This window comes from Mesoplodon densirostris, chromosome 12 (assembly GCF_025265405.1).
Source record: "Mesoplodon densirostris isolate mMesDen1 chromosome 12, mMesDen1 primary haplotype, whole genome shotgun sequence".
Taxonomy (NCBI): domain Eukaryota; kingdom Metazoa; phylum Chordata; class Mammalia; order Artiodactyla; family Ziphiidae; genus Mesoplodon; species Mesoplodon densirostris.
Window position 1 is genome coordinate 35727917 of NC_082672.1, and position 22891 is coordinate 35750807.

The 22891-nt window shown below is 38.7% G+C and overlaps 1 protein-coding gene across 1 annotated transcript in view; it reads right to left on the minus strand.

The window, feature by feature from the left end:
• RSPO3 (R-spondin 3) overlaps window positions 1-22891 on the minus strand; it is an 84447-nt gene that overhangs the window by 36142 nt on the left and 25414 nt on the right. Inside the window, exons 2-4 of the mRNA XM_060115212.1 lie at window positions 15704-15895; window positions 13754-13900; window positions 1835-2032 (exon numbers count right to left, since the gene is read on the minus strand). Coding sequence (XP_059971195.1) covers window positions 1835-2032; window positions 13754-13900; window positions 15704-15895 — 537 coding nt within the window. The remainder of the gene's footprint in view (window positions 1-1834; window positions 2033-13753; window positions 13901-15703; window positions 15896-22891) is intronic.

Below are 22891 nucleotides of genomic sequence, written 5' to 3' on the forward strand. Positions count from 1 at the left end.
ACTGTATCCTACTCAGAGGGGAAGAAACAAGGACCAGAAAGAAATTTTTAAGTCAAGCTTATGTTACAGGTTACGATTTTAAACTTTTTATGGCATTATTTATCTTAGTTGTTGCTAGTTTAAAAACTAACATTTTCAATGTTAATGTTTAAGTCAGTGCTAGCAAAATATATTAGAAGACCACATCCTCAAATAAAAGAAAAAAATGTAATTAGAATCATAATTTAATTTTTCTATTGGATGAGATTTTCTTCACTTATATTTTAAAAGCAAAGTATACTAAATACTGACTAGTAATGTAGAATCTTTGTGGAAAGAATAATATGAACAAAGACCACCTGTAAGTCATTAAATTTTAAGAAAATTTAGTAAACATAAGTAAATGTACGGCTATGGGAGCTTACCAGCAAGTAGAGTGATGAAATATTTTATTTCCAAATCCAACTTTTAAAATCTAAGATGTTTTAAATTAATTGGTAACAAATGCCAGAAAGACCTTTTACACTAGCCAACTTTCATTCCTTAAACCTAATTTTAATCAAAACCTCTTATAAATTTACAAAAACTTGAAGTTCCCTTAAAATAATCCATGTATTCAAAAAGTTTATCACATTAACTACTTGATTACTAATGGCAACGACAGGCTGTGTCCATCCTGATGATGGTCAATTTGGTCTTTTGGTACAGTGAAAGACACTGCAAAGTACGGGTGACCCAAGTTCTTTCCTGTATGAGCAAAGTTCAAGTTTTCACAGCACCCTCTTCTGTGTTTCCATCGAAATTTTCCACACACCAAACCTCCCTTATTATGTGATATTGTGATTATCTGCTTAAACATCTCAACCTTTCACTGGACTCTGAGTATAACTTCAGGATAGAGATGGTACCCTATTCAGTTGTGAATCCCCAGGGCTTAACACTATGTGTGGCCATAAAATAAAAATTCAATAAAATGATGTTGAATGAATGAATGAATGAAATAAGCAAAGGGAGTTCAACTACAGAGTCAGCCAAGCTGCAATTAATTGAGAGGATCATTTATAGGCTCACCAATAGCTACATAACATATTTGTAGGCAGTGGTGCTGAGGATTAGTGAGAAAGATGGAAAAATTATATTTTAAAAGTCAACAACTGCAGATCTTCTATATGGAAGTTTAATCACCTTAAAGCATCAGATTAAATGATATATTTTTCCTTGGCACTCATACGACTTCAAAACAGCCCTTACACAGAGTTATTTAATATTGATTTGGTAGGTTCTATAATCTGATGTATGAAATTACTGTAATATGAAAAAAAAATCTGGGGATAAAATGTCATGAATGCTTGTATTATACTTATAAAATATGTAACCTTTAAAATATGTTTAGCTACAAAAGCTTAACACCTAATTGCACTACTTTGGTTTGTAGGCAATGAAGAAAGGAGTAAGCTGATGGCTGGTATTCACCATGCTCGTGTACCAAATGTTATTATTAGACCTTGTGTTTCTGAGGCTTCCCCTAAGTTTTCCAGGTACTAGGAAGGTAGATGATAGGAAAGATAATGGCCCAAAAGGAAGATATAGGCATATATTATATGCTTATAATGCAGCCCCCTTCCCTAAGATTCAATTAGCACACTTTTGTGTAGTTTAAAGTTCTGATATCAAGCTCCATTTAAAAAAATTACCACATTGATATTCTGTAATTAACAGCCAACATATTCGTTGTTTGGTACACATTTTAGGGTTTTCAGACATGCGTGATAATAATAAATGTTTCCTAAGAAGTAAAGTGAAATTTGCATCAAATCATGAGGATTCAAACAAGCACAAGTTAGTATGATTGTACCTCGTTCTCCCTTCTGACACTTCTTTCTCTGCACTGTACACTTTCTTGTCTCACTGGTGGGGGGACACAGGTTACCCTTTGCTGATGGATGCTGTATTATTTCTCGGACCCGTGTTTCAGTCCCTCTTTTGAAGCCACATGTTTTTCCTTTTTTCGTGCATGGACTCCAAGGACTCCATTCACTGGTTTCACAGTGCACTGAAACAGAACACCAGAAACAGCCTCAGTTCGCTCACACATAGTTTCACAATTGTTAAATAAACAAGAAGGCTTGCTTCCATCAATACTCGCCCAAATTCTGAGCAGAAATCCTGCAGAACAAAGTCGGGCAAGATGACTTAAAGATAAAACAAAGAGAAAGTAAAAGCAGGAATAGAATGTTTTCCACTTTTTGGTCCTCATATTATCAGGTAAACTCACTCTTGCATTGGGTTTACTTTTCACTGTAGATTTGATTAACTCAGGCATGAATTTAATTATTCACAACTGACCAATGCTTTACAATTTCTAGAGCACTGCTACAATTATTGATTGATCCTGACCATAACTTGATAGGTTAGTCATTATTACATACTAGAGAATTGATTCTCAAAGTTTAGTGTGCAACAGAATCACCTGCAGGGAGGACTTGCTAAAACAAAGAATGCTGGACCTCTCCCCACCCAGAGTTTCCAATTCAGTTGCCTGGGGTGGGGCCTGGGAGTTTGCATTTCTAATGATACACGTGATGCACATTTGCAGGTACTGAGAACACACTTTGAGAACTTCTGCGCTAGAGAATGATTAAGCAAAAAATGTATTCAGGTCCTTGGCCTACAACTCAGTGCTTTTTCTACTTCATGTGCCTTTTCTTGAGTACTTAAATATTGTCATTTATTCATGGGTGTAGATCAGGCATAGCAGTATCTATTTTAAGTGAATTCTGGGTCAATTTCAGCTGATAAACTGCTTCTAGAATTCACTTGACTGGCTGATTTCTAGGATGAACTGATATACTTTTTCTAAAACTTCTTTTGTAGATTTTTCCCTTTTTCTTGGCTTTACAAGGTATTATAACAGATTTTTCAATCTTGGCTTTACAAGGTATTATAACAGATTTTTGCACTTCTAATAAAAAATAAACACCTGCAAGGTGATATTCTTATATTTATGTTCATAAAATTTCCTGACTTACAATGGAAACGGCTTGCAACAGTAACTCTTTCAGATGATATGACTCTCTTTCCACAAAAACAAATTCCCACTAACCTTGCTGCCTTCTGATTTAAAGAATCCTTATTTTAAAGCAGAATACTATTTTTCATACAACCTCAAGAAATATAAGCTTGGGCTTCCCTGGTGGCACAGTGGTTGAGAGTCCGCCTGCCGATGCAGGGGACACGGGTTCGTGCCCCGGTCCGGGAGGATCCCACATGCCGTGGAGCGGCTGGGCCTGTGAGCCATGGCCACTGGGCCTGCATGTCCAGAGCCTGTGCTCTGCAACGGGAGGGGCCGCGGCAGTGGGGAGCCCGCGTACCGCAAAAAAAAAAAAAGAAAGAAATATAAGCTAAATGTTTCAGAAATTTAAAGCCATTCACAATACATTTTTTTCACATGCTTTTTCAGTCACTTTTAGGTATCTGAATGCAACACAGAGTTGAATGGAAATGATTAGATAAGTGAATTTAAGTTTCAATGAACTTAAATGAACTTTACTGAACCACTTTCAAAGGAGTCTTCATGTTCAGTTGGTTAAAGAACAGAGCAACCAAATCACTTAATGATATCATAATCTCTTGCCAGTTAAGGTCATATCTCTGATCCCAGTATTAGTCATTAAAAAGTAGGGGAGCTTTGCACATACAAATAAAAACACCTCCAAGACAACAAATGGAAAAATAAAAATCCAAGTTTGTGAGCTGTAACTTTGTCCAGTATTCATTTAATGCCAGAACTACATGGACTAAATTAGAAAAAAATTACGTGATGTGGAAATCACCCAAACTTTGGCGATTTTCATAAAAGCAAAGGTGGTCTAAGCAGATGTACACCTAGACTTAAGAAAAACAGATTTAAAAAATTACAACATAAGTAGCTATGAGTCTTTAGTCAGATGGCGAATGGTTCTAAAAATGAAATTTAAGTGCCAATCTTAGATTATTCCATTGAAGAAGAAGGAGGAAATATATTCACAACTAGCGAGTTCAGATATAAAGAGCTCTAATAAGATGGGATAGTTAAAAGGCCTTGAGAGGAGAAGAAATTTTCTTAGCTAAATACTTTCAAATGAACCTTTAATGTTAGCATCCAAAAACTATTTTTGGAAAGAATGGAAACTTTGTTGATCATGTAAAGACAACAAATAGGTGGATTTAAGTAGTATTCAGGTCATTAAATGAACAGTATAGATCTGGGGCACTATTTGGTTAAGAGGTAATTAAGAAAAAAACAGAACTGCTCAACAGAAACTGCATTTCTTCTATCTTCTGTATTAAGAACAATCTTAACATTGGAACGTTTAACTGTTCACTAATGAAACAAGTGTCTCAAAAATGTAGTTAGCTCCTTGTCCCTGGAAGTGGTCATGGTGTGGTTGATCATCAGCCTGGAATGCTGTAAAAGGGATTCTTGAATTGGAAGGAAAGTTGAATTGGATATTTCACCAGTAATGGTCTTACAACATTATTCATTTGTTCTCATTCTTGCTGCCTGACTGCATGGTTCCAGAGAGAACATAGCAAGGCCATGCTCTTTGCTACTCACTCTTTGGAGCTAGATATCTTCCCTCTGTGACTAGTTGAACAGCACCAACTCTCCACGAAGAGCAATGAGGATGGCAGAATGACAGTGCAGAAAGGAAGCAACTTTCTGGAGCACAAAGTGGAAGAAATACATTCTCCTATAAAGTTGGATTCAGTCGACATCTTTGCTTAATTTGACTTGCAAACCATGAGGAGTGGGTATGTTGTGACATAAATTTTTTACCCTAGCTCTGTATGAAGATGGTGTTTTCTCTGTTTATGACATGTTCTCTCAATTTAAAATCTGGGTAAGAAACAAGTCATACAGTATAGATTTTAGCAAAGGGAGAGACATTCTTCAACCTCTGCCGTAGAGAGCTAGAGTAGAGGTATTAACTATAGCACTGACAATAACTCACGTTGTGTCCTTGGGAACACCATTTCAGCTCTCTGGGTCCTAGTTTTCATATTTGTTAAAGGAACAGCCTTTAGTGGTCCTTTGTGATCCTCAAGCAAGTCATCACTTTTTATGAAATTCTGAGGCAAGCCCACAGGCATGGTCCACACAGTGCTTGTAGGCCAGATACCACATGATGGGAAGCATCCCTTATGGAACAAGCAACAACAGCCAGGAACTAAAGCTGTTGATTTGCCTATTCCTATATCCTAGGTCATTTACACCTACCTGCTCAATGAGCCTGATTCACTAAATGGCTTTTAGATTGCTAACCCCTATTCTAAAATACATAAATTTCTTTTTTATTTATTTATTTATTTATTTATTTATTTTTATTTTACAAATTTAATCAGTTATACATATACATATGTTCCCATATCCCCTCCCTTTTGCGTCTCCCTCCTACCCTCCCTATCCCACCCCTCCAGGCAGTCACAAAGAACCGAGCTGATCTCCCTGTGCTATGCGGCTGCTTCCCACTAGCTATCTACCTTATGTTTGGTAGTGTATATATGTCCATGCCGCTCTTTCACTTTGTCACAACTTACCCTTCCCCCTCCCCATATCCTCAAGTCCATGCTCTAGTAGGTCTGTGTCTTTATTCCTGTCTTACTCCTAGGTTCTTGATGACATTTTTTTTTCTTAAATTCCATATATATGTGTCAGCATACAGTATTTGTCTTTCTCTTTCTGACTTACTTCACTCTGTATGACAGACTCTAGGTCCATCCACCTCATTACAAATAGCTCAATTTCATTTCTTTTTATGGCTGAGTAATATTCCATTGTATATATGTGCCACATCTTCTTTACCCATTCATCCGATGATGGACACTTAGGTTGTTTCCATTTCCGGGCTATTGTAAATAGGGCTGCTATAAACATTTTGGTACATGTCTCTTTTTGAATTATGGTTTTCTCAGGGTATATGCCCAGTAGTGGGATTGCTGGGTCATATGGTAGTTCTATTTGTAGTTTTTTAAGGAACCTCCATACCGTTCTCCATAGTGGCTGTACCAATTCACATTCCCACCAGCAGTGCAAGAGTGTTCCCTTTTTTCCACACCCTCTCCAGCATTTATTGTTTCTAGATTTTTTGATGATGGCCATTCTGACTGGTGTGAGATGATATCTCATTGTAGTTTTGATTTGCATTTCTCTAATGAGTAAAGATGTTGAGCATCCTTTCATGTGTTTGTTGGCAGTCTGTATATCTTTCGTGGAGAAATGTCTATTTAGGTCTTCTGCCCATTTTTGGATTGGGTTGTTTGTTTTTTTGCTATTGAGCTGCATGAGCTGCTTATAAATTTTGGAGATTAATCCTTTGTCAGTTGCTTCATTTGCAAATATTTTCTCCCATTCTGAGGGTTGTCTTTTGGTCTTGTTTATGGTTTCCTTTGCTGTGCAAAAGCTTTGAAGTTTCATTAGGTCCCATGTGTTTATTTTTGTCTTTATTTCCATTTCTCTAGGAGGTGGGTCAAAAAGGATCTTGCTGTGATTTATGTCATAGAGTGTTCTGCCTATGTTTTCCTCTAGGAGTTTGATAGTGTCTGGCCTTACATTTAGGTCTCTAATCCATTTTGAGCTTATTTTTGTGTATGGTGTTAGGGAGTGATCTAATCTCATACTTTTACATGTCCCTGTCCAGTTTTCCCAGCACCACTTATTGAAGAGACTGTCCTTTCTCCACTGTACATTCCTGCCTCCTTTATCAAAGATAAGGTGACCATATGTCCGTGGGTTTAACTCTGGGCTTTCTATCCTGTTCCATTGATCTATCTTTCTGTTTTTGTGCCAGTACCATACTGTCTTGATTACTGTAGCTTTGTAGTATAGTCTGAAGTCAGGGAGCCTGATTCCTCCAGCTCCATTTTTCGTTCTCAAGATTGCTTTGGCTATTCGGGGTCTTTTGTGTTTCCATACAAATTGTGAAATTTTTTGTTCTAGCTCTGTGAAAAATGCCATTGGTAGTTTGATAGGGATTGCATTGAATCTGTAGATTGCTTTGGGTAGTAGAGTCATTTTCACAATGTTGATTCTTCCAATCCAAGAACATGGTACATCTCTCCATCTATTTGTATCATCTTTAATTTCTTTCATCAGTGTCTTATAATTTTCTGCATACAGGTCTTTTGTCTCCTTAGGGAGGTTTATTCCTAGATATTTTATTCTTTTTGTTGCAATGGTAAATGGGAGTGTTTCCTTGATTTCACTTTCAGATTTTTCATCATTAGTATATAGGAATGCCAGAGATTTCTGTGCATTAATTTTGTATCCTGCAACTTTACCAAATTCATTGATTTGCTCTAGTAGTTTTCTGGTAGCATCTTTAGGATTCTCTATGTATAGTATCATGTCATCTGCAAACAGTGACAGCTTTACTTCTTCTTTTCCCATTTGGATTCCTTTTATTTCCTTTTCTTCTCTGATTGCCGTGGCTAAAACTTCCAAAACTATGTTGAATAAGAGTGGTGAGAGTGGGCAACCTTGTCTTGTTCCTGATCTTAGTGGAAATGGTTTCAATTTTTCACCATTGAGGACGATGCTGGCTGTGGGTTTGTCATATATGGCCTTTATTATGTTGAGGAAAGTTCCCTCTATGCCTACTTTCTGCAGGGTTTTTATCATAAATGGGTGTTGAATTTTGTCAAAAGCTTTCTCTGCATCTATTGAGATGATCATATGGTTTTTCTCCTTCAGTTTGTTAATATGGTGTATCACGTTGATTGATTTGCGTATATTGAAGAATCCTTGCATTCCTGGAATAAACCCCACTTGATCATGGTGTATGATCCTTTTAATGTGCTGTTGGATTCTGTTTGCTAGTATTTTGTTGAGGATTTTTGCATCTATGTTCATCAGTGATATTGGCCTGTAGTTTTCTTTCTTTGTGACATCCTTGTCTGGTTTTGGTATCAAGGTGATGGTGGCCTCGTAGAATGAGTTTGGGAGTGTTCCTCCCTCTGCTATATTTTGGAAGAGTTTGAGAAGGATAGGTGTTAGCTCTTCTCTAAATGCTTGATAGAATTCGCCTGTGAAGCCATCTGGTCCTGGGCTTTTGTTTGTTGGAAGATTTTTGATCACAGTTTCAATTTCAGTGCTTGTGATTGGTCTGTTCATATTTTCGATTTCTTCCTGATTCAGTCTTGGCAGGTTGTGCATTTCTAAGAATTTGTCCATTTCTTCCAGGTTGTCCATTTTATTGGCATAGAGTTGCTTATAGTAATCTCTCATGATCTTTTGTATTTCTGCAGTGTCAGTTGTTACTTCTCCTTTTTCATTTCTAATTCTATTGATTTGAGTCTTCTCCCTTTTTTTCTTGATGAGTCTGGCTAATGGTTTATCAATTTTGTTTATCTTCTCAAAGAACCAGCTTTTAGTTTTATTGATCTTTGCTATCGTTTCCTTCATTTCTTTTTCATTTATTTCTGATCTGATTTTTATGATTTCTTTCCTTCTGCTAACTTTGGGATGTTTTTGTTCTTCTTTCTCTAATTGCTTTAGGTGCAAGGTTAGGTTGTTTATTCGAGATGTTTCCTGTTTCTTAAGGTGGGATTGTATTGCCATTAACTTCCCTCTTAGAACTGCTTTTGCTGCATCCCATAGGTTTTGGGTCGTCGTGTCTCCATTGTCATTTGTTTCTAGGTATTTTTAAATTTCCTCTTTGATTTCTTCAGTGATCACTTCGTTATTAAGTAGTGTATTGTTTAGCCTCCATGTGTTTGTATGTTTTACAGCTCTTTTCCTGTAATTGATATCTAGTCTCATAGCATTGTGGTCGGAAAAGATACTTGATACAATTTCAATTTTCTTAAATTTACCAAGGCTTGATTTGTGACCCAAGATATGATCTATCCTGGAGAATGTTCCATGAGCACTTGAGAAAAATGTGTATTCTGTTGTTTTTGGATGGAATGTCCTATAAATATCAATTAAGTCCATCTTGTTTAATGTATCATTTAAAGCTTGTGTTTCCTTATTTATTTTCATTTTGGATGACCTGTCCATTGGTGAAAGTGGGGTGTTAAAGTCCCCTACTATGATTGTGTTACTGTCGATTTCTCCTTTTATGGCTGTTAATATTTCCCTTATGTATTGGGGTGCTCCTATGTTTGGTGCATAAATATTTACAATTGTTATATCTTCTTCTTGGATCGATCCCTTGATCATTATGTAGTGTCCTTCTTTGTCTCTTCTAGTAGTCTTTATTTTAAAGTCTATTTTGTCTGATATGAGAATTGCTACTCCAGCTTTCTTTTGGTTTCCATTTGCATGGAATATCTTTTTCCATCCCCTTACTTTCAGTCTGTATGTGTCTCTAGGTCTGAAGTGGGTCTCTTGTAGACAGCATATATATGGGTCTTGTTTTTGTATCCATTCAGCCAGTCTGTGTCTTTTGGTGGGAGCATTTAGTCCATTTACATTTAAGGTAATTATTGATATGTATGTTCCTATTCCCATTTTCTTAATTGTTTTGGGTTCGTTATTGTAGTTCTTTTCCTTCTGTTGTGTTTCTTGCCTAGAGAAGTTCCTTTAGCATTTGTTGTAAAGCTGGTTTGGTGGTGCTGAACTCTCTCAGCTTTTGCTTGTCTGTAAAGGTTTTAATTTCTCCATCAAATCTGAATGAGATCCTTGCTGGGTAGAGTAATCTTGGTTGCAGGTTTTTCTCCTTCATCACTTTAAGTATGTCCTGCCACTCCCTTCTGGCTTGTAGAGTTTCTGCTGAGAGATCAGCTGTTATCCTGATGGGGATTCCCTTGCGTGTTATTTGTTGTTTTTGCCTTGCTGCTTTTAATATGATTTCTTTGTGTTTAATTTTTGACAGTTTGATTAATATGTGTCTTGGAGTATTTCTCCTTGGATTTATTCTGTATGGGACTCTCTGTGCCTCCTGGACTTGATTAACTATTTCCTTTCCCATATTAGGGAAGTTTTCAACTATAATCTCTTCAAATATTTTCTCAGTCCCTTTCTTTTTCTCTTCTTCTTCTGGAACCCCTATAATTCGAATGTTGGTGCGTTTAATGTTGTCCCAGAGGTCTCTGAGACTGTCCTCTGTTCTTTTCATTCTTTTTTCTTTATTTTGCTCTGCATCAGTTATTTCCACTATTTTATCTTCCACCTCACTTATCCGTTCTTCTGCCTCAGTTATTCTGCTATTGATCCCATCTAGAGTATTTTTTATTTCATTTATTGTGTTTTTAATCGATGCTTGATTCATCTTTAGTTCTTCTAGGTCCTTGTTAACTGTTTCTTGCATTTTGTCTATTCTATTTCCAAGATTTTGGATCATCTTTACCATCATCATTCTGAATTCTTTTTCAGGTAGACTGCCTATTACCTCTTCATTTGTTAGGTCTGTTGGGTTTTTATCTTGCTCCTTCTCCTGCTGTGTGTTTTTCTGTCTTCTCATTTTGCTTATGTTACTGTGTTTGGGGTCTCCTTTTTGCAGGCTGCAGGTTCGTAGTTTCCGTTGTTTTTGGTGTGTGTCCCCAGTGGCTAGGGTTGGTTTAGTGGGTTGTGTAGGCTTCTTGGTGGAGGGGACTACTGCCTGTGTTCTGGTGGATGAGGCTGGATCTTGTCTTTCTGGTGGGCAGGTCCACGTTTGGTGGTGTGTTTTGGGGTGTCTGCGGACTTTTTTATGATTTTAGGCCACCTCTCTGCTAATGGGTGGCCTTGTGTTCCTGTCTTGCTAGTTGTTTGGCATAGGGTGTCCAGCACTATAGCTTGCTGGTCGTTGAGTGAAGCTGGGTGCTGCTGTTGAGATGGAGATCTCTGGAAGATTTTCGCCGTTTGATATTGTGTGGAGCTGGGAGGTCTCTTGTGGACCAGTGTCCTGAAGTTGGCTCTCCCACCTCAGAGGCACAGCACTGACTCCTGGCTCCTCAATTTCGGATGATTTGTTGTCTATTCATGTATTCCACAGATGCAGGGTACATCAAGTTGATTGTGGAGCTTTAATCCGCTGCTTCTGAGGCTGCTGGGAGAGGTTTCCCTTTCTCTTCTTTGTTCTCACAGCTCCTGGGTCTCAGCTTTGGATTTGGCCCCGCCTCTGCGTGTAGGTCGCCGGAGGGTGTCTGTTCTTCGCTCAGACAGGACAGGGTTAAAGGAGCAGCCTCTTCGGGGACTCTGGCTCACTCAGGCCGGGCGGGAGGGAGGGAGACAGAGTGCGGGGCGAGCCTGCAGCGGCAGAGGTCGGCGTGACGTTGCACCAGCCCGAGGCGCGCCGTGCGTTCTCCCAGGGAAGCCGCCCCTGGATCCCGGGACCCCGGCAGTGGCAGGCTGCACAGGCTCCCGGAAGGGCGGTGTGGACAGTGACCTGCGCTCGCACACAGGCTTCTTGGCGGCGGCAGCAGCAGCCCCAGCGTCCCACGCCCGTCTCTGGGCTCCGCGCTTTCAGCCGCGACTCGCGCCCGTCTCTGGAGCTCCTTTACGCGGCGCTCTTAATCCCCTCTCCTCGCGCACCAGGAAACCAAGAGGGAAGAAAAAGTCTCCTGCCTCTTCGGCAGCTCCAGAGTTTTCCCGGATTCCCTCCCGGCTAGCTGTGGCACATTAGCCCCCTTCAGGCTGAGTTCTCGCCGCCAGCCCCAGTCCTCTCCCTGCGCTCTGACCGAAGCCCGAGCCTCAGCTCCAGCGCCGCCTGCCCCGGCGGGGGAGCAGACAATCCTCTCGGGCTGCTGAGTGCCGCTCGGCACCGCTCCTCTGTGCGGGAATCTCTCCGCTTTGCCCTACCCAGGTATGTGGGGAGTTTCTTGCCTTTTGGGAGGTCTGGGGTCTTCTGCCAGCGTTCAGTAGGTGTTCTGTAGGAGTTGTTCCACGTGTAGCTGTATTTCTGGTGTATCCGTGGGGAGGAAGGTGGTATCCGTGGGGAGGAAGGTGATCTCCGCGTCTTACTCTTCCGCCATCTTACCCGGAAATCTCTACATAAATTTCTTAAACGTAATTGTGTTAACCAAACAGTCTTTGTCTAAATAGTATTATAAATTACCAGGAAGCCTTAATAGCTAATCCAACAGTGCCAGGTGTTAAATGCTCTCTGATAGGAAAGCATTAACACATTTATATAAATGGCCTTTGAAGGATTGTTGCTACACCTTCAACAACTAAGAAAATCTAAACATTCGCCCCTTTCCTGGGTAGAGCAATATCACAAACTTTCCGCAACTTATCCTGAATTTCTGTCCTTGAATATTTTCAGAACTGTTTCCTATTTTCTCCACAGTTTGGAAGTTATCACCTCTAATCATCAGCCCTCAGGACCTACAGAGAGATGAACTTGAAGTGCTTTCTCATGTACTTTTTACCCTATTTCTAAGTTATTTTCCTGTGTTTTTATTGACTAGAGGAAAAAAGAAGACTGAACCAAATTGAGCCATGAGCTGTTTCAGGAAAGTTGTTTTCCAGATGCTTTTGAGATTATCTTTAAAATATCAACTATTGGGCCTCCCTGGTGGCGCAGTGGTTGAGAGTCCGCCTGCCGATGCAGGGGATACGGGTTCGTGCCCCGGTCTGGGAGGATCCCATATGCCGCGGAGCGGCTGGGCCCGTGAGCCATGGCCGCTGGGCCTGCGCGTCCGGAGCCTGTGCTCCGCAACGGGGGAGGCCACAACAGTGAGAGGCCCGCATACCGCAAAAAAAAAAAATAAAATAAAATATCAACTATTTGTTTCCTTCTCACAAAAATTTTGTTTAGAAATAAATGTCTCATGTGGACCTGAAATGGTTAAACCACCACTTTAGAGTTATTTCTCCAGTACTTAAGATTCTAATGGATCTGTCTGTGGGGAGCCCAGGGGTGTCCTGGAGACTATCTTGCACTGAATCAAGGGGACAATTGTGTGCATTTGCCAACAGCACTGCAGTATCAAAAGGTTCTTGCAGCTCTTGCCCAGGGGATTCTGAGATTTAGTATGCTGTTTCCCCATTTGGTTTAGCATCTGCTCCCCAACTGTTCACCAAGCTTGTAGCTGTAGTAGCTGCACACCATTTAAAACAGGGAAAATATAGCCTGACAGTGATCCGTTATTAGGCAAACAACTTGTCTGAGGAACCTCCCCTCCAGGAAACTCAGCCTGCAATTAATCAGGCCCTGGGACTGTGTCCTTCTGTCAGTTTAAGTCCAAAATCCTCTCCTTGTCTCTGAATACCTGTGCAAGCAGGGTGTTTCAGCAAAGCAGTGTGAGAGCAAAAAGTGAGTTTTTTTTAACCATATCAGATCCAGTTCTCTAAGTCTTTGATCCATCTACTGAGTATTAAAGGGCTGTATCCAGAGAATATGTTTCCTCCTTTTGGAAAATAAGTTTGGTCACTGGTTGACATTAGATCTAGGTGGAAACTCTTAACCTAAGGTGGAAATTTAGTTCAAGATCAAATTTGTGTGTGTGTGTGTGTATATATATACATATATATATATGGAAGTGTGCATGTATACATATAAATTACTATAAGTAAAACTTCATTAGATAGTGATACAAAATAAATCTGTAATGATCACAATAGTTGAAACAGTTATTGATGGTCCCTAAGAAATAACGGTGCATGCACAGGGTGTTAAATTTACTGTGATACACGCTGAGTAAGGCCCATTAGGATGGTATCTTTGTAAAGAAGGAGGGAGCAAGCCTCTTAGAGGTGGTCCCTCAGGCTCTTGTGAGACAGCACTTTGAGCAGCGTTTCCATGGAGACTGACATTATCACCTCTGGTGTTTCTCATCCCTCCTAAGTCTTAGAGCTCTTCCTCACCAATACTGACGCACTCCATGGTATGGTTATTGGCTTCCAACCCTTCTGGGCAATTGTCAAGGCACTTTCCAAGGTGTAAGTAAAATCCACTTTTACATTTTGTGCAGAAATTTTTGTTGAAACAGGTATCACAGTCAGCTTTGCATTCTGAAAATGAAAAAAGAAAAGAGAAATATGCTTCCATTATCGTCAGTTAACTACTTATTGTTGGTCCAGTTCTGTATGCTTATGACACAGGCACATGCAACTTGTATGTCAAACAAACACTTAGGCTCAAAATTATTTTTCCAAACCAAATTAAAGATTCCTCCATAGTCATTTAGTTGATGTACACCAGTCATTGATTTCAAAATTATGTATTTATTGCCTTATGAAAAAAATTTTGACAAGAATGCTTATAAGACCAAGTGTCTATTTATATTAAATGAGAGTGAAAATGTTTCATTAGAACTTTAATGAAATGTACTAGGATATTGCCTTTGTGCTGCTCTTGAGCTCTATTTTTTAATTCAACAAATATTTGATTGCCTACTGTCTGCCAAGCCCTATTCTAGGTACATTGACAGCAGCATACAAAAGAGAGATAAGGCCTATACTTCACAAAGTTTACATTCTAGGAGGGGAGATACAATAAACAATAATGATAGTTGATCCTTATATGGTGATTACTGTATGTCATACACTGCTACAAGTATTTTACAATATTGTCATTTAAACCTTACAGTAACCCAGTGAGGTAGCCCCCATTATGATTCTCATTTTACAGAGAAGGAAACTGTGATTAAGAAAGTTTAGGTAATTAGCTCAGGACCACAGAGCAGAGTGGTCTTTGAAACTAAGCAGTCTACTTCCAGGGTGATAAGTGCTCTGGAAAAAATAACGACAAAAACAAAAGGTAGGAAAAAGATATAAAAAGTGACTGATGAGGGGGAGAGGTTGATTATTTTGGACAAGACGGTCATGGAGTGCCTCTGTGAGAAGGTGACATCTGAGCAGAATCTTGAATGAAAGGAGAGAGCCTGCCAAGCAAAGGTGTGGGCAAAGAGCTTTCCAAACTGCCAGGACGGTGAGTGTACAACAGTCATTTCAAAAGCCTTGAAGTGGGAAGATCTTGCAAGAAGGCCAGTGAGGTTAGTGCAAAGTGGTTGAGGGGCAGTCGTAGGAGCTGAGTATGGAGAGGAAGGCAGGGCCACATGTGATGTATGCTAGAGTGGTGATATTTCCTAATTTACATTTCAAAAGGTTACTGGGTCTTCAGTGTGGAGAGTAAACTTTCAGTCCAGATGAGATGTGATCTGAGAGTGTTCCCAACATTTAATTCCAACTGATGAATAAATGTTTCAGTTGCTGTACTGGAATCCTTCTTGAAGCGAAAATAGCTGAATTACTTCTTTCAGTCATTAAATACTTGGATTTTGTGATGGTGGTGGGAACTCAGGTGGCACTGGTGCTTGCGGTACCTTTCTACAGGTTCAATGAATGATAACCACGTTCTCAGTTTTTGTTTTTATGATGAAAAAAAACCCCCTCAAAACTGGAGAATTTTTGGGTTTCCCTGGTGGCGCAGTGGTTGAGAGTCCACCTGCCGATGCAGGGGACACGGGTTCGTGCCCCGGTCCGGGAAGATCCCACATGCCACGGAGCAGCTGGGCCCGTGAGCCATGGCCGCTGAGCCTGCGCATCCGGAGCCTGTGCTCCGCAACGGGAGAGGCCACAACAGTGAGAGGCCCGCGTACAGCAAAAAAAAAAAAAAAAAAAACTGGAGTATTTTTTATAGTGGTGAAAATCTTCCTGCCCTGAGGGCTAAGTTCAAGTATGGTTTAGCGTAAGTGTCAGGTAAATATTATTATTTACTTAACATTGAATATTACAAATATGGTTAGAAGCCATTTCAAATCTGGAAAGTTCCCCAAGGATGAGATAAAAACATAATTTTGTGTAGACACTTACTTGTACACTTATTTATATCTGGATAACGAGTTCCATAATATCCACTTGGACATGAAGAGAGACACACTCCAATCTGCTTCATGCCAATTCTTTCCAGAACAAAAAATAGTTTGGGCTTACATGACAAACATCCATTGTAATCTGAACATGTTGCACAGCCTCCTTGGCAGCCTTGACTGACGTTAGGATGCACTAGGGGGACAAATGTAGAAAGACAGAAATGAAAGTTAAATCATAGATATAGACGTTCAATGACATTCTCTGGGCAGGATACACGTTTTCTTTTATTAGCTTTCAACTTGGTGGTAATGGGTGAATACGTTGGGAATTTTCCCCTCTTTTCTATGATCTGGTATTTCCCTTTAATACATACATATATTGTTTTAATTTCAAAGTTCTTAAAATTTGAGCATTTGAAAAATAAGAATATATTGCCTCAAAATATTTATAGATACTATATACCTAGTGGAAGTATCCTCACTGAACTAGCACCCTGGCAGATTAGAGATGAGTATTTTGTGCTCACTCATTGAAATCAATACATATAAGTTTTGCTTTTCATTTATGTGGTGGATGTCTCTAATGTCTTCAGATAAGGATGACAACATAGACTGGGGCTTAATCTTAGTAATGACACTAATTTTTACGATACCTTTTCCAACTCTGGTCTATTAGAGAACACCATTTCACCTTTTGATTCAAAGCAAACTGATTCTGCAACTATGTAGCTATTCAGCACCTCACTCCCTGCCAATGCTTTCCTGAAACATTTCTTCTCACATGAGTTTAATATTTATCAGTTCAAATGGATATAATGGTGAAAATGTGATTTATCTTATCAGTAGTTCCACATGGATCATATGTAAGAATTTATAATAATATTTACTATAAGTTATGTTCAATATTTGATCTTTTGGGAGAGAAGTCTTATAGTTTTTGTGCCCTCATCTTTCATCTACTTAAGTGAAATATATATTTTGTGAGGACATGACCAGTCCATTCTAAGGGCTACTACTACACATATCCCTGAGAATCCCAAGGTTTCTAAGAGTCACCAATATGTGTGGTGAGAATATTCATTAGCAAGTCTGAACAAATACAAACATTTGGAAGATTCATGTTTACTTGAGATCTTCACAACTTTAAACCTTTTTTATGACTATTAACTGGTCACAGACACCTATATGTGAGCTCATGGAAAACTGCTGACTGAGGTGCATCTCTCATGTAGCTGGTGTTTGGGATGATTTCTTCTCCTAATGTATTCTCTATTCATATACAATATTAATAGCTTTATTGTCCCTTCAGGAATTCAGAAGGGAATAATCCTGACCCTATGAGAAGCAAGGTTGAGGCACAAGAGTGCAAAAGCATCCCCATGTTTCTCTGACTCCTGTTGGTGCGGGGAGGGACCTTGCAATTACTAAGTCTGTCTTCACAGTGATGTTTGATTATTGCTAAGTTCTTTACTGCAAAAACAAATCCCACCAGGCTTAGTTAGAAGGGGTACCCATAAGCCTGATCAGCCTTCCCACAGGGGCGCACGGGTTAGCTGCAGAAAGGTCATTTGGTTGACCAGCATTCTCTGCCTGGAGGAAACCATCCCTGAATCAGCCACAGGAACCACAAGCAGCTCATTCTCATTCCAAGACGTTTTGTAAATAAACTGAGGAAATGTGTGGGGGAAGGGAAGTCTGCTCTTCCTGTATATGCTCCTCTGCGGGGTGGGGCGGACATCTAAAGTGGCACAGGAGGTTTAGACATTACAGGACCTGGGGGACTTGTAAGTGAATACTGCCTTCCAAGGAACAGGGTCATTTTTCATGCCAGTAACTCCAGCATTGGAGACTTACAGAAAATGTGTACATATTTTAATCTGGGAAAGACCCTAAAAAAGAAAGGGGTGAAGAGAGTTCCATGTGTTTGGAATCTAATCGACCCATTTCAAAAAGTGAGAGGTGTAGGTCAAAACCTGTAAAACCTTTTCATAAGAATTCCTGATGGAAAACGGGACCTCAGTTTGAAAGAAAATCACTCCAAGCTCAGGAAAGTAAGTGACTGAATTTAAATGAAGATGGACTGGATTGACCCACATCAATCTATCTCATCTCTGAAATGCAATTGCTCAAAGGAACACAATTGTAAGTTTAAGCCCCTTGAAACTTTTGTCAATTATAACTTTAAATTGATCAGTTATGAAAATAAATATGACTTACATATTCTGAGCCTCAAAAACTGATATATCTTGAAATAAATTTTATTTAAAAATTTGGGTTTTGAATGTCTGGAAACTTCTGCCAGAGAGACCTCTGTATGGGTCCCAGGATTAGGAAAAATTTTGCCCCAAATTATGAGATGTGCCAAAGTATCTTGCTTAATTCCCTCTTTAAAACTTTTGCTGATGAACTGTAGCACATTCAACTCACACATGGTACTACAATCACTCTTTTTTCCCCATATTTTGCCTTTTTAGACAAAAGTTTTGTCAAAACAGAGTTTTGAAAAATTAAAGAAGATATAATTGTCCTAATTGGCAAAGAAAATTTGTTTGTTTTTAATCAGGGAATTTTGAATATGGGCACGTACAAATAATGGCGAACTTTATTTCTTCAGGAAGGGTTAAGTATTATGCTGTGGGAAATAAGAAAAATTGAGACTATGAAGCTCAGGTTCTATGATTCTAGATTCTTTTACAGTTGAGTAGCATGATATTTTGCTTTCTTGAACCCTGTACAAGGATCACTCAAATTATGCAGTTGGTATGACACAACTAGATACAAATTTCCCAAACTTCATCTTAAGGCAAGAGTTTTTACTTTTTATATGGAAACCACAGAAAACTTTGGTCTGGATTGACTGTAACAGCCCTTTCAGCCTTAAAATCTTATAATTCTAAGACAGAAAATAGAATTCTACTTTGTCATGCTGCTTCTTTTTTTCCCACTCTAGTTATACCTTCATTTTCTATTTCTGAATCACTTTTTTTGCAAACAATGTTTTGTACTACTATTTTATATGAGCATTGGAGGGGTTGGTGGTGGGGAGGTTTCACAGAATATCTAACGTTTGAACTTAATCTTAGAAAATGTGTTGAAGTTATGAGCATGTAAGCAGCCATGATGGGGCTGGAAGCAGGAACACCACAATTACCCCATCAAGGAGACCAGCACGAGTTCCATGCAACTTATGCTTAAGTAGTGGTGAATGGAGGTAGGAGGCACATCAAGAAAATTGGAAGCACAGGATAGATCTAGATTATGAAACCCCTTGTGGGCTCTTCCAAAGAAATTATTCTGTAGATTTGGAGGACTTCAATCTGGTGAGTGATACGATCCCATCTGTATCAGAAAGGCAATTTCCCTGGCAGCATGGCAGGCATGGAAGCTAGGAGAAGACTAACGTAAGGATCAAGGTAAAAAGACTGATGAGAGCTTAAAATATAGCAGAGACAGTGCAATGTGGTGAGAGAGGGATGCGTATTCCAAGGATATTTAGGACTCAATCAAATATGCTGACCAACAGAATGTGGACTGAATAAGTAAGAGGATTTGTGTTTTACGTCCGGCCAGTGAAGAGAAAGGAAAGGGACGGCTGAATAAAAGCCACAGTTGGAGGGCTGTGGCAAGGTTCATAGAATAAGAAGGTCTACAAATATAAATGTGGTTTGGGATCACTGATTTTGCAGATTTTGTGAACTGTCCAAAGAGTGATGCTTAGTAGATGGAGCTTAATATCGTGATGGTTGCTAGAGATGTACGTGAGAGTCTTTTAATTAGAGAAGAGATCTTGAAAAGGGGAGGTGCCGAAGATGCGAAAAGGAGGAATTGTAGTCCAAATAAGGAAAAAATACATTATCAGCTAAATTTAGTAATACTCTGTGTTTCTATACCACTTTTGCTTTCAATTTTTACCTCTTTTGCATGCATCTCATAGAAAGCTAAATTAGCCATGGAAACTGCCGTTAGTAAGGGTAAAAGCTATCACAATTATTTATTTTGGAACCCCAAACTAGGACTCAAAGAAATGTTGTAAACTGCTGGACAAATAGTGAACTTAGATCAAAGGTTAGAACCTAGATCTTTGATATCTGGTACCAATCTGTTTATATATAAGTAAACTCTAGGTGTGTAACATGGGTAAATATAAAGTGAAAAAATGGGCAGAATTCATGGGAACTTTAAATTGGGAACTTCTGATTACAAATGCTTCAAATACATGGTCAAATATTTATATCTTTTCCTAAAATTGGGAAAGAGGAAAGTATCTTTTCTTAACTTGTATACGAAAGTTAAATGTGAAGAGTATACCTTAATGAATCACTTAAACCAATTTTCAGTGTCTGAATTGTTGATACTCCTTGTGTAAGTGACTTCAATTTCTCTAGCTGTTAGGCAAGTCTTCCTACTATTTCTCTGTTTGAATCTTGTGATATGTAACTGATGCAACTGTTCCTAAAGGCTATTGTCATGATAGTTAATTCAACTTTTTTGATAAAATGTGCAGAACATAGAGTTTTAAATGGTACTAGAGCATTTGGAAAATACACAATGTTTGTTATTTTCAATGTTTATGATATACCAAACCAACTGCAGCATTGGAATCTAAATTCTGTTTCTGTAACAATTTAAGTGTAAACTTCAAGGATTTCCCTTACTTTAATCCCTTTCTACAGCCCAACTGCAAATATTAACATCTACTGTAAATTGCTATGCAGCAGAAATCCATTATTGCATGCTGCCAATTACCTCTGAGAGTCATTTAACTGTGGCTAGAGAATTTCCAGAAGTACAACATTTAACAGACTTTAGGTTTATAATAGGCTCGACTAAGTTCAAAGGAAGTGCTAAACACATGAGGTAACATTGATTTTATAATTCAGATAATCAAAAGTTAATAAATTAACCAATTTGATAAATTTATTTTTAACCAATGAAACACACAGATTCTCCCTAAAGCATTCTTGTCTTCAGAACATTCACTGTCTGCTCTTCTCCATGTAGTGGCCTTAGGAGACAGGGTAGGGAGAAGAGACGGGTGAAATTCTATAATCAAAGTTACTTTTGGGCTTCCCTGGTGGCGCAGTGGCTGAGAGTCTGCCTGCCAATGCAGGGGACATGGGTTCGTGCCCAGTCCGGGAAGATCCCACATGCCAGCGGAGCAGCTGGGCCCGTAAGCCATGGCCGCTGAGCCTGCGGGTCCCGCAACGGGAGAGGCCAAAACAGTGAGAGGCCCGCGTACCGCAAAAAAAAAAAAAAAAAATTTACTTTTACATCCGTCCTTTCTTCCATGTCCTCTCCTTTTACAAGGACGTTCGCATTGACTGAAAGTTTCTTGAAGGCAGAAATATAGTCGGTCTAGATAATTTCTTCGTAATTTTCCGGATAATTCTCAGCTTCTACACAGGGTAGCTGCTTACTGAATAGGTCCTCATTAGAGGTTTTTTTTTTTTCCCCCCTTTGGCCATACAGCATGCAACCTCTTAGTTCCCGGCTAGGGATCGAACCCGCACCCCGTGCAGGGGAAGCACGGAGTCTCAACCACTGGACTGCCAGGGAAGTCCCTTCATTAAAGAGTTTTTGATTATTGAATGGATGAAAGCAATAAATATAAAATATAAGCCATTTATTTGTGTTTTTAAGAAAATAACAATGTTAAAGCAGTAAATATTTAATGGAAAGTATCTATAATAATTAACTTTAAGTGAACTGTATCTATGAACACATAGTAAAGAAACCAATTTTAAATCACATACATTTTGAGGATGCTTAATTATGAAATAAATCATTCAAAATAACATAACGAAAGCTTTTCTAGGTGCCATTTACTTCAGTTATCCATTCACCTGGTGAAAATGGAGACTTTTTTCTTGCCTAAATTAGGACTGCACATTTCTATCAGATCTTGGGACTTGATTGTTATAAAGTCATTTTTAAGTTTAATGTAATCTTTTGGTCATGGAAAGAGATGTTGCATGTTTCCTTTGGAATGTTTGGCAATATTCACTTTAAGAAAAATTCACTTTAAGAAAAACTTGAATAACTTGGCAGTCTCTTTCAAATTCTATTGAATAAACCCCAGAAAATATTGAGAGTCAATGTTTCTTATTTGTTCATAGGTTAAAGCTTTTAAGGCAGAACTGACAATGGCTAAGATCTCTAGAACCATCTGGGCAACTTGGGAGTATTAGGTATAGACAGCAAAATATCAAAAGCTGCTTAAACAAATATAATCGCTTACTGGTATATAATACTCCTTTACATTCTTAAACAATGATACCTGGATGAACAGAGGTCTATCATAGTCCTCTATTATTATTTTTGACTAATAATTTGTTAAAAGAGCAACATGTTTATATGTATACATATATAGATTTTGCTACTTTTGAAGTACTGTGCATCATCTGATGATTTTAATGTCTTCATATACCAATGTTTTAATCATAAATGTATGCATACGTGTGTGTGTGTGTGTGCGCGCGCCTGTATTAGACACATGACACCCACACATTCTATTTGGTCTTTTGTCAAATCAATAGCACAGACATAAACTGACCTGAAGCAGTTAAAATCATTGAGTCTGCCACATCTTTTGTCCCAGTGAATCAACTTCTGATACTCTGAAAGTTTGTGCCCAGACCAATGGGTTCACAAAATTCCTAATAGTCTCAGAGAGGAATGTATTCACCAGCTGCTGAATACAGTCCAGTTAGGGCTCCACCATTATTACGTGGGAAACATACTGTTTTTAATGGAAACTATTTCTTTGAAAACTTGGAAAATCTTTCTTTTTCTCTTACTGAATAATAATTTCCTGAAGGGAGTCTAATATTTATATTCTATAAATACTTTAAAATAAAACCACAGCAATAAAACAGACCTAACATTAAGTAGCAATTAGCTAGACTTTCCACTAAAATCAAGCCAGCTCAAAATATTAAGAACATGACTAGCAAATGATGGCAGATATAGAATTCCCCAAATCTAAGATATGATGAATATTTGGAATTAGATGCCAAGTTGGTGGACAACGGCTGTGCTTTGTCTATGCACAGGCTATAGCATCAGAACTAGAAGTGAAAGATGAAAGTGGGTTGCATTGTGTGTATATATATATATATATATGTATATTATATACATAATATTATATATATAATACTATATGTAATATAATTTAATATACATACATTAT